This window comes from Piliocolobus tephrosceles, chromosome 21 (assembly GCF_002776525.5).
Source record: "Piliocolobus tephrosceles isolate RC106 chromosome 21, ASM277652v3, whole genome shotgun sequence".
Classification (NCBI taxonomy): Eukaryota; Metazoa; Chordata; class Mammalia; order Primates; family Cercopithecidae; genus Piliocolobus; species Piliocolobus tephrosceles.
In genome coordinates, this window is record NC_045454.1 from 39,991,774 (window position 1) to 40,002,786 (window position 11,013).

The following is an 11,013-nucleotide window of genomic DNA, read 5'->3' on the forward strand; positions in this document are numbered from 1 at the left end:
TCCCATCTAGAAAATGGGCTGACAGCAGCAACCACCTCACAAGGCTATTTCAAGGATTAAACAACCAAAGAACACAGGCCGATCGGCACTCGCCCCGCAGTCAGTGCTCATGAATGCCAGCTGCTGTTAGTTGAATCCTCTGGCCCCATGCTGGGCCGCAAACTCCCTGGGAGTAGAAGACATCTTATGCCTCTCACCATCTCCCAGACCTTGCACATTTCATGGGATTAACAGGCAGTGCTCGCTGGGGTTTTCCCCAGAGCCTTCACAGCACTGTCCAATCACACCCCAGATGCCAACCTCTCCCGTAAACCTCACGATAACTAGACAGTGGAGATTCCCCACCTGGCCACTGCATTTGCGTCAATCATTCTTTGTGGTGGGGGCTGCCCACCACCCACTGTCTGATGTTGAACCACATCCCTGGCCTATAGACCCGCGAGATGCCAGCAGCATCCCCACCCTGGCAGAGACAACCAAAAATGTCCCCAGACACTCCCCAAGTGTCCCCGGAGGAGGTAGGACTGCCCCCGTTTGCGAATCACAGCAGTGTAGATGTGCCCACTTGCCACTCCTTATCAGAGGAGGACACTGAGGCTCAGAAGTCAAGACCTTTGCTGAGAGTCTCATGGCTGAGACGGGTGGTATTAAGTGTGAAATTTCACTCTCCACTAGACCATGTCTGCTCACCCTTACCTACCCTCTCCCTTTGCTAGATTTAGAAAACACCAACTGGGCACAAAGCCCTCAGAGAAAACGCACAGGTCTCTAAGAACTGAGACCTTGGCCAAGGAGGCAGCACATGAGAAGCCTGGAAGGACATTACCACAACCACACACACAGCACAACCTCAGACACGTGACCTCTACCGGCTCAGCTGGTCCTCACCCCACTTAACGTGCAAGCAGGCCCAGTTCCACAGCCCCCCCGCCCCCTGGCCCCACCTCATGCAGCCCAGAGGGTTCTCTAGGGGAAGGCATTAGCGGCTGAGGGGACTGAGGGGCAAATGCAGAGACAAGGAACATGAAAGTAGCTGGAAGGCAGCACAGGGGTGGTAACCAGACCACTTTGCAGCTTGTATGAAGGAAGGACTCTGGTGCCTCAATTGCCTTGTGTGTCAAACGATGACAACAGGCAGGACCTGCTAGTCATGGGCTTAAATGAGTTCGAGTGCGTAAAAGTGCTGAGAGCAATCTAGGAGGAGAAACGAGGGGCATGGAGGACCTGAGAGAGGACGCAGAGTGGCATGAACACTGACTCATGTTTTCCAGCCCCGGTGGCTCACCACCATCCCAAAAGCAATGTGCCCCACTAAGTCTGATGGGATCCCTCTCTCCACACAGGCTCTGGCAATGACACTGATGAACTCTAGGGTCAATGTTGGGTCAACCTCCAACTTTCTCCAAATCCCCGGGCCTCCAGGCAGACTCCTTCGATAGATCCTGTAAGACTGACCAAAACTCACATCTCCTCAAAGCCCAGCTCAAGAACCTGCTGGGGCTCCCTGTTGCCCAGCCAGGAGGTCAGATTTTTTAATTACCCTGGATGCAGGCCAAGGGGTTCTGAACTTCCATCTGGGGGTAACGGGCAGATCCAGGAGACCCAGAGACAGGGCTTCTCTTTCTTGTGAATGGCACTAAAAGTCTGTCTCCACAGTAGGGTCATCCCCCCGCACCCCCGACTCCTTCCCTCATGAAGACAAAATGTTTAGAGCACTCAGAAGGAGACTGGTACATACTCAAGAAAAGCTGTGGATGTGTTGTCCCCTGAGGCTAGAACACTGACCCGTCCCTTGCACCCCAGCACCACCCACCCCTTAGCTAATTTTATTATTCAGATCTTAGCTCTCCCGGAATACTCTGGCCACCCATCAAAACCTCTCCATCCCCCCATGGCTCACGATGACTTCACATTGCTACACCATCTCTGTAAACACAGAGGTATGTGAAATTCTCATGATCCTTTGCTTGTGGAAGTTTGGTTGCTTGAGAGCTAGTTGCTCCGGATCTGTTACTCCGGGATGCTTCCCCAGGCCCCAGCGGGGAGTCGGCAACCAGCAGTGAAATGAAAGTGTCTCAATGGGCTGCCTACTTGTTGCACTTGCCCCCACAGAGTCTGTGCATGCTGAGTTCTCACTGAAAAGCAGTTATTACTGGTGCCTTCTCCTCTAGCTCCAAGCACAAACCGGAGCTGCCCGAGGCGCTGCCTGTCCTCCACTCATCAGGGCCAACTCCCAACCGTCTCAGTTGAGTGACTGGATGGCACCCCCATTCCCCTATCCCTGGTATCCAACCCAGCTTAGGCCCAGGAGGGCCCAGGAGGACCCAGTCTGTGCTGAAGCAGACCTGCAGCGATCCTAGCCCAACCAGGCAGGGAGGATGGTTCGGTCTCTTTTTGCGGGGCTGCTGGCCCAGTTCCTATTCCTCCTAGAACCAAGTGGCTAGCCAGACAGGGAGGAAGGGCAGGGCCCAGGTTGGAGGGTGTCCTGGGAACTATAGGGAGACTGGGGAGAATGAGGGTGACAAACCCATCATTAAACCCAGAAGAACTGGCTGACACGACTTGACCCAGCAGTTTGTGGCTCCTGCCTCAGGTGCTGAGGATCCCAAATCAAAGTCCCGAGGACACCCTGGTAACAGCCTTGCAATTAGCCCAGAAAGGAACAAAAGCTGCTGCCATCCGACTGGGGGCCAAAGTGGGGCAAAAACAGTCTAGGCAAGCAAAGTCAAGTCCAGCCCTGGTGGTGCCAGGCCTCCTCAGCTTCCCACGGCCAGCCCGCAGCTCCATGACTCCTGACCTCTTGGCTCCCAGGAGAGAAATGGGGAAGAAGGGGTGACCAGGCCTCCGAGAAAGCCACCTCCACTGTTCCAGTCCCCGGGGACACCATGGAAACTCAGTCTGTCCCAAAGGGGACTGACCCATCCCTCGAGGTCGGCAGGAGGGAAGGCCTGGATGGAGAAGAATGCCCGCCAGGGAATGCAGAATGAGGAGCTCCTTCAGTCACCCTCCTGGAAGACCACTTGAGTGACTACGGATTTGTGCTGGGGGTCAGACAATCCCAGTTCAGCCACTGTCTGCTCATGTGACCTGAAACAAGCGACACCACCCGAGCCTCAGCTTCCTTGTCTGGACCACAGAGAAGGCCTAAGTTGACCCGGTGGTGGTGAGCCATCAATGAGCTCATCCGACCAGTGAGCTCGGCACAGGGCCTGGCCCAGGACTAGTGTCCCAGAGGTAGATCCCTGGGCCAGGGTGTGAGTGCCTGATTTGATCCCCTTAATTCTTCTCTGTGCCCTGCCTTTACCCCATCGGGAGCCTCCAAACCACCATTAGCAGAGTTTTACATGCTCACTCCCTCTAATTCTTCACCCCTAGGGAGGTGGCACACACAACTCAGGCTCAAGGAGTTGGTGCCTGGGAGGCCATGATACTAATATATATGACGGTGGCTATGAGGTCCCATCCACTAGGCTTGAACCACCAGCTTTTGGCCACAAAAGGTAGAGAAAGAACGCAGGATCCTAAAATACCCAGGTAATGTCTGCTGGGCTGCCTCCCTGTAGATATATAAGGTGGGGGTGGGCGAGGGCCACCTTGTGATAAACAAGATGCCTAAGCTAGGTGTTCCAGACTGTCTCCAGCTGCCCACACACACACACCCACTGGCCAGCGCCTTTGAACAGTTGTCAGAGGCTTGCCCAAGGGGTAGGGTCAGGACTCTAGAGGCTTCAGGGATGAGGTGTGGGAATGAGGAACCCCTTAGATGTCACTCTGAATTAACACTTCGAGTTGGGGTCGATGGGGGGCGCATCTTAGTATATACCTGCTGGTCACACTAGCTTTTCCTGACCTGCCCCCACATCCCCCCCGCCTAGCCCAAAGGCTCTGCTCCCCACCGACTCCCAAAGCTCCTACAGCAGTCCCTCACCTTACCTAATCGCCCCCAGATCTAGCCTCCCCCTCCCCACATCTGAGTCCTGACCTCATGTGACCCCCGGAAAACATCTCTGGGATCTCCTATCCGCCCCCACCCGAACTAACTCCGCCCACACCCACCGTGCCCCACTTCCTGGGCTTCTCCTCAGCCGCCCCCAGGCCTGTAACTTGACCCACCCACCTCCTCCAGCGCCCAGGCGGTACCTGCAGGCCCGGCCCCTCCCCGCCCCTCTCCGGCCGCGCCGCTCTCCTCTCCTCCCCCACTCGGCCTGGCCAGAGCCCGACTCCTCCTCCCCCTCCCCCGCCCCGGCATCCACGGGCGCCTCCTCACTTTTCCGCTTCGGACCCTCCAACTTCCCTGGATCCCCGGTACCTGCCCCGGCCCGACCTGGCCCCCTCCCTCGCTGGGAGCTGGGGGAGCGGTCCAGGTACGATCCTGCCGCCCCCAAGCCCCGACGCTCGGGCTGGACGCTCAAGGCTGCCCGCGGTAGCCGGGCCTGCACACACTCGCCTGCCCGGGCACAGTGCAGGCTGCGGGCCCGGCTCCTCCTCAGTCCGAGAAAGCACCCAGGCCCTCCCCACTCAGCCCTCGGGCCGCCCCGGCTGGAGAAGGCCGGAACCGGGCCTGAGGCGGGCCGCCTCACCTGCGCCGTGGCCGCGCTCCGGGGGCTCCCGGCGGGCTCCGCAGCGGCGGCTGGGGCCGGGCCTGGGCCCGGGGCGCGCCCCCCTGCGCCGGGGCCTCGGCCTCCGCCTCCGCGGCCTCCGCGGCCTCCGCCTCAGCAGCAGCGGCAGCCGCGGCGGCCATTCATTGTGGGCCAGGCCGCCCCAGCCGAGCGCCGAGCGAGCGCAAGCCGCGCCGCCGCCGCAGCCAGGCCAGGGAGGAGCAGCACCGGCCCCGCCCGCGCACCGCCCTCAGGCCCCGCCCTCCAGGCGAGGCCAGCCGAGCTCCGAGCGCGCCCCATCTAACCGGCTCAGTCTCCTCTCTATGCCCCTGGGAGGATCCTCGCCAGTACGTCGGCTCAGCTCGGTGGTTCGAATCCCGACCCCGCCAGCTTCTAGTCCCGCGACCTTGGGCAAGTCGCTCTACCTTTCCGAACTTTAGTTTCCTGTAAAACAAAAACAATAATGACTGCTGTTTATTGTGGCAGGCACCGTGTTAGGTTCTTTATGGGAATTAGCTCGTTTAAACTATACAGTAACATTTTTTAGTGGGAACTGTTACATACTATAGAAAATAAAGGCGGCTGGGCGCGGTGGCTCACGCCTGTACTCTTAGCACTTTGGGAGACCGAGGTGGGTGGATCGCCTGAGGTCAGGAGTTCGAAACCAGCCTGGCCAATATGGCGAAACCCTGTCTCTACTAAAAATACAAAACTTAGCCGGGCGTGATGGCAAGCGCTAGTAATCCCAGCCACTCGGGAGACTGAGGCAGGAGAATCGCTTGCACCCGGGAGGCGGTGGTTGCAGTGAGCCGAGATCATGCCACTGCATGATCCAGGGCGAGACTCCGTCTCAAAAAAAAAAAAAGAAAGAAAGAAAAAGAGGCACAAAGAAAGCTGGTCAAGATCATCACACAGCAAGGAAGTGATGGCGGGTGCCAGGATTTAAACGCAGGCTCAAAAGCGACAATAACAGCTAAGACTTTTATGATGCTTACCGGATGCTAGGTTCTGTTAGCATTTTACCTGCACTAACTCGTTTACTTCTCACTACAACCCAGTAACAAATGGTAAAAAGTTCTGCCATTTTGCAAAAGCGGTAACTTAAGTTCAGAGTTAACAACAAGTCGCAGGGCGAGCTAAGACTGGAACCCCGGTACCCGGGAACCATTTCGCTGTCCTGCCTTCGTACACTGGTTACAACTTTACCGAGCGCTTACAAGGTCAGAGTGGCTCTTTGCACACTTTCCAGGAATCTGTCATTTAATCTTTGTTCTATCTGAGAAACCACGATTCTTATTTAATAGATAAGAAAACTGAAGGCCCGAGAGTAACCGGCCCAGAGCATGTGGTGGGACTGAGATTCAAACCCAGTAAATCCAACTCCAGAGCCTGAGGTTATCCCTGCAGAGTGCTCTGAAATAATGTGTATATAGCACCCAAACACAGAAGAGGGCCAATAGGTGTTGGGTTTCTCCGCTTACCGCCCCTTTTCTGAGCCACAACTTCCTCATCTGTGAAATGGGACTAGTGACGTGTCCTCTCCCAGGGGATCCACTGTGATTAAAACCCCCGGAACGGCATGATCAGCGCGCTTCCTTTGCGGCATTCATTTTGATCCCGGCCGCCCACCGTCCATGTCCTCATTGATTGGCCAACCACTATCATGTGATTCTCCCCACCCACTGTGGCAACATGGCGGCGCCCAGGTCCTAATTCGAGAAACGTGCACCTTGACTAATTCGGTTTTCTGTGGCTACGAGACCAGGTGAGGAGGGGCTGGGCAGCGCGGGAAGGGATTCGGACTCAGGGCGGGCCTGCACGAGGGCATCGGCTCCGCAGGGACCAGTCATCCCCAAAACGAGGGGTTATCAGCTTACCGAGGCCGCAGGTCTTCCTAGTCTCTACTTCATAGATATGTAGAACACCCCCGGGCCCAGAATGCGGCTCTCTGACCCTCTGTCTTTCCCCGCCCCCCGAACCAGGCTTGGCGGACAGAGGCACCAGCGGATGTCTCATTCAAGGATCGTTCTGTGGCTAAGCCTCACTCTCCGCCCCACCCGTGTGCTCTGTAGAGCGCGGTTTTTCGAGGGGCAGTCCCCAGGGCTGCCGAATCGAGCAGCGATGGAGAACGGCACCGGGCCCTGTGGAGAAGAATGCCCACGTGAAGTCCAGGAGACGACAGTCACCGAGGGGGCTGCCAAAATCGCCTTTCCCAGCGCCAACGAGGTCTTTTATAACCCGGTGCAGGAATTCAATCGGGACCTGACGTGAGCAGGGGTCAGAGGTCAACCTGGCATCGGCTAGTGGGTCAGTGTGGATGGCGGGGGCGGGGTATGAGCTAGTCCTCTGTCTCCCACCAGATGTGCTGTGATCACCGAGTTTGCTCGCATTCAGCTTGGGGCCAAAGGAATCCAGAGTGAGTGGAGGTCCAGGCTTCTGGCGGGCGGGGGTCACACAAGTCTTATCTCCCTGCCTGGGCCCTTCTGCCTCCCAAATCCAGAGAGGCTTCAGCCACATAGCAGGCCCTGGGTTCTGCTCCTTCAGCCTTTCCCCAGGGATTTCAGGGAAGATATTTTGGAGATTAAGGGGAGGTTTCTCAGAGGGGACTTCATTACTCTCTGACTTGTGCCTCTGGGTGGCTGCAGTCAAGGTGCCAGGAGAAAAGGACACGCAAAGGGTGGTCGTGGACTTGTCAGAGCAAGAGGAGGAAAAGGTTGAACTGAAAGAGAATGAAAACCTGGCCTCAGGAGATCAACCTCGCACAGCGGCCGTTGGGGAAATCTGTGAGGTGGGGCCTCAGCATAGCAGCTGGCAGTCCTGGAATTTAGCGGGAGACAGAGGGCTCCTGGAGGGGGAGAGCTATAGGAGGTGGGTGGTGGGGGCTCCTTGGGGCCCCGAAGAGGATGGAGATGGAGATGTGAGGGAGGTTTTCTGCTTACTCCAACAGGAGGGCCTGCATGTGCTGGAAGGCCTGGCAGCTTCAGGCCTACGTTCCATTCGATTTGCCCTAGAGGTGCCTGGGCTCAGATCTGTGGTTGCAAACGATGCCTCTGCCCGGGCTGTGGATCTCATACGCCGGAATGTCCAGCTCAATGACGTGGCACACCTGGTACAGCCCAGCCAAGCAGATGCCCGGTAGGTTCTGGGCATCACAGCCTAGCTATGGGACAAGGCTGCCTGGGGTCAAAATTCTGGCTCTGTCCTATTCTCACTCTATGACCTTGGGTGAGTGACTTAGCCTCTTTGACCCCCAGTTTCCTTGTCTGTCAACTGAGAAAACGAGTTTTACAGGGGTTGCTGTGATGAGTAAGTAATAGATAATTATTGTATGATCCATACTCTGTGCCACAAATAAGTAGCATTCTGGTCTCTGTTTTAACTTCTTATACTCCTTTTATTCATTCAAATGAGCCACAGTATATGCAGTGTCTGCTATGTGCCAGGCACCGTTTTCAGAGCTGGAAATGCATAGGGAAACAAAACAGGCAAAATTGGTGACCTTTGCAAGAGTTGGCAAACAATAGTCTATGGGGCTCACAGCCTGTTTTTTGTTTGTTTGTTTGCTTGTTTGTTTGTTTGTTTGTTGAGATGTAGTAGTCTCACCCTTGTTGCCCAGGCTGGAGTGTAATGGCATGATCTCAGCTCACTGCAACTTCTGCCTCCTGGGTTCAAGCGATTCCCCTGCCTCAGCCTCCCAAGTAGCTGGGATTACAGGCACGTGCCACCACACCTGGCTAATTTTTATTTTTATTTATTTATTTATTTATTTTTTGAGATGGAGTCTCGTTCTGTTGCCCAGGCTGGAGTGCACTGGCGTGATCTTGGCTCACCACAACCTCCGCCTCCCAGGTTCAAGTGATTCTCCTGCCTCAGCCTCCCAAGTAGCTGGACCTATAGGCATCTGCCACCATACCAGGCTAGTTTTTATATTTATAGTAGAGATGGGGTTTCACCATGTTGGCCAGGCTGGTCTCGAACTCCTGACCTCAAGTAATCTGCCCGCCTCAGCCTTCCAAAGTGCTGGTATTACAGATGTGAGCCACTGCGCCTGGCCTAGCCTGGTTTATTAATGGCCCACAAGCCAAGAATGTTTTTTACATTTTTAAAGCTTAAAAAAGAAGAATGTGCAGTAGGTACCATATATGACTCACAAAGCCTAAAATACCATCTGACCTTTATGACCTTTTCCAGAGAAAAAAGGTTTTACTTTTCTGACCCTACTAGAATCCAAATAGTAATCACAGACAGTGAAAATTAATTAGCTGGGCATGGTGACTTATGCCTGTAATCGAGCATTTTGAGAGGCCAAGGCAGGAGGATTGCTTGAGGTCAGGATTTCAAGATCAGCCTAGGCAACACAGTGAAATCCCTGTCTCTACAAAAATTTTAAAATGAGGTCAGATGCAGTGGCTCACCCCTGTAATCCCAGCAATTTGGAAGGCCAAGGCGGGTGGATTACTTGAGGTCGGGAGTTCGAGACCAGCCTGGCCAACATGGTAAAACCCTGTTTCTACTAAACATATAAAAATTAGCCAGGCATAGTGGCACATGCCTGTAATCCCAGCTACTTGGGAGACTGAGGTAGGAGAATCACTTGAACCCAGGAGGTGGAAGTTGAAGTGAGCTAAGATCCCACCACTGAGCTCCAGCCTGGGTGACAGAGCGAGACTCTGTCTCCAAAGAAAGAAAAAAAAAATGTGTTAATACATCTATAAACTGCTTGAAATGGTGTCAGGCAGATACGTCTTATATCAGTATTGTTGTTGTTTTAGATGTGTGGACCGAGGTCCACATGGTGCTTTTCCTAAGTAGGAAAATTGTGCAGTTTAATAAGTGACCAAGGCCGGGTGCAGTGGCTTACACTTGTAATCTCAGCACTTTGGGAGGCTGAGGCGGATGGATCACATGAGGTCAGGAGTTTGAGACCAGCCTGGCCAACATGTTGAAACCCCGTCTCTACTAAACATAGAAAAATTAGCCGGGCATGGTGGCACATGCTTGTAGTCCCGGCTACTCGGGAGGCTGAGACACAAGAATTGCTTGAACTGGGGAGGCGGAGGTTGGAGGGAGCCGAGATCATGATACTGCACTCCAGCTGGCTGACAAAGTAAGACTCCGACTCAAAAATATATACAATAAAATAAATAAATAAATAAGCCAGGACTTGAACTTGGGAATCTGCCCCCGGAGTTCAGACCCAAACCACCGCACTGTAGGAGTTAATATGTGTAGGGGACAGAGAAGGTATCTGGCGCGGGAGGCTGAGGACCTGGCCCTCTTTGCACCCAGGATGCTGATGTACCAGCACCAGAGGGTGTCAGAGAGGTTTGACGTCATTGATCTGGACCCCTATGGCAGCCCAACTCCCTTCCTGGATGCAGCTGTGCAGGCTGTGAGTGAAGGAGGTGAGGCTGGGATGGCACTGGGGTGGGAGCAGGGCCTGGGGTGTTGGAGGGTTCTCACTGCCCAGCCCCTCTCTGCAGGGTTGCTGTGTGTGACCTGCACGGACATGGCGGTGTTGGCAGGGAACAGCGGGGAGACATGCTACAGCAAGTACGGGGCCATGGCCCTGAAGAGCCGGGCCTGCCACGAGATGGTGAGGGGCCCTCTGCCAGCCAGCCAGGGAGACTGGGGGACAGGTGGTTGTCTGAGTCCCTTCCCAATACACTTTCCCCCTCTTCAGACCTGCTCAGCTTCCTCCACGCAGATGGCCAGATGCATCCCAGGCTATTAACGACAGGCGTGTCTTCAACCCACATAGTTCCTAAGAGCATGGGCTGATAATCGTGGTCATTTGGGGACAGTGGCTTTGGCCAGGATAAGAGTGCATGGCCACATTGTTTTAGTTTTCTGTATTAAAACAACTTTTCAAAATAAATATTTTTTTAAAGGTGGTTTTTCCAGGACTGAGTTTAAATCCTAGCTTTGATGGTGGCTCTGGGCAAGTGACTTCACCTTTCTGGTCCTCAGTTTTTTCGCATCTGTAAAATGGGCACAATGATATTCTGAAGGCTGGGCTCAGTGGCTCACGCCTGTAATTCCAGCACTTTGGGAGGCCAAGGAAGGCAGATCACTTGAGGTCAGGAGTTTGAGATCAGCTGGCCAACGTGGTAAAACCCCGTCTCTACTAAAAATAGAAAAATTAGCCTGGTGTGGTGGCAGGCACCTGTAATCCCAGCTACTCAGGAGGCTGAGGCAGGAGAATCACTTGAACCCAGGAGAGGGAGGTTGCAGTGAGCCAAGATCACTCCACTGCACTCCAGCCTGGGCAACAGAGGCAGACCCCATCTCAGAAAAGAAAAAAAAAATAGGCCGGGCGCAGTGGCTCACACCTGTAATCCCAGCACTTTGGGAAGGTGAGGTGGGCGGATCACGAGGCCAGGCGATCCAGACGATCCTGGCTAACACGGTGAAA

The 11,013-nt window shown here is 54.7% G+C and overlaps 2 protein-coding genes across 3 annotated transcripts in view; one reads left to right on the forward strand and one right to left on the reverse strand.

Moving 5' to 3' along the window:
- Positions 1-6,229, reverse strand: part of NACC1 (nucleus accumbens associated 1) — a 25,455-nt gene extending 19,226 nt beyond the window's left edge. The window contains exons 1-2 of one of the 2 annotated variants that reach the window (XM_026456961.2): positions 6,080-6,229; positions 4,904-5,042 (exon numbers count right to left, since the gene is read on the reverse strand). The gene's annotated coding sequence lies outside the window, so the exon portion shown is untranslated. Of the gene's footprint in view, positions 1-4,580; positions 4,791-4,903; positions 5,043-6,079 lie in introns of those variants that run through there. The other variant, XM_023188613.3, reaches the window with a different exon arrangement.
- TRMT1 (tRNA methyltransferase 1) overlaps positions 4,892-11,013 on the forward strand; it is a 13,093-nt gene continuing 6,971 nt past the window's right edge. The window contains exons 1-8 of the mRNA XM_023188611.2: positions 4,892-5,009; positions 6,145-6,363; positions 6,581-6,865; positions 6,959-7,014; positions 7,244-7,386; positions 7,546-7,733; positions 9,888-10,003; positions 10,082-10,194. Of these exons, the coding sequence (XP_023044379.1) occupies positions 6,233-6,363; positions 6,581-6,865; positions 6,959-7,014; positions 7,244-7,386; positions 7,546-7,733; positions 9,888-10,003; positions 10,082-10,194 (1,032 nt within the window). The 5' untranslated portion in view covers positions 4,892-5,009; positions 6,145-6,232. The remainder of the gene's footprint in view (positions 5,010-6,144; positions 6,364-6,580; positions 6,866-6,958; positions 7,015-7,243; positions 7,387-7,545; positions 7,734-9,887; positions 10,004-10,081; positions 10,195-11,013) is intronic.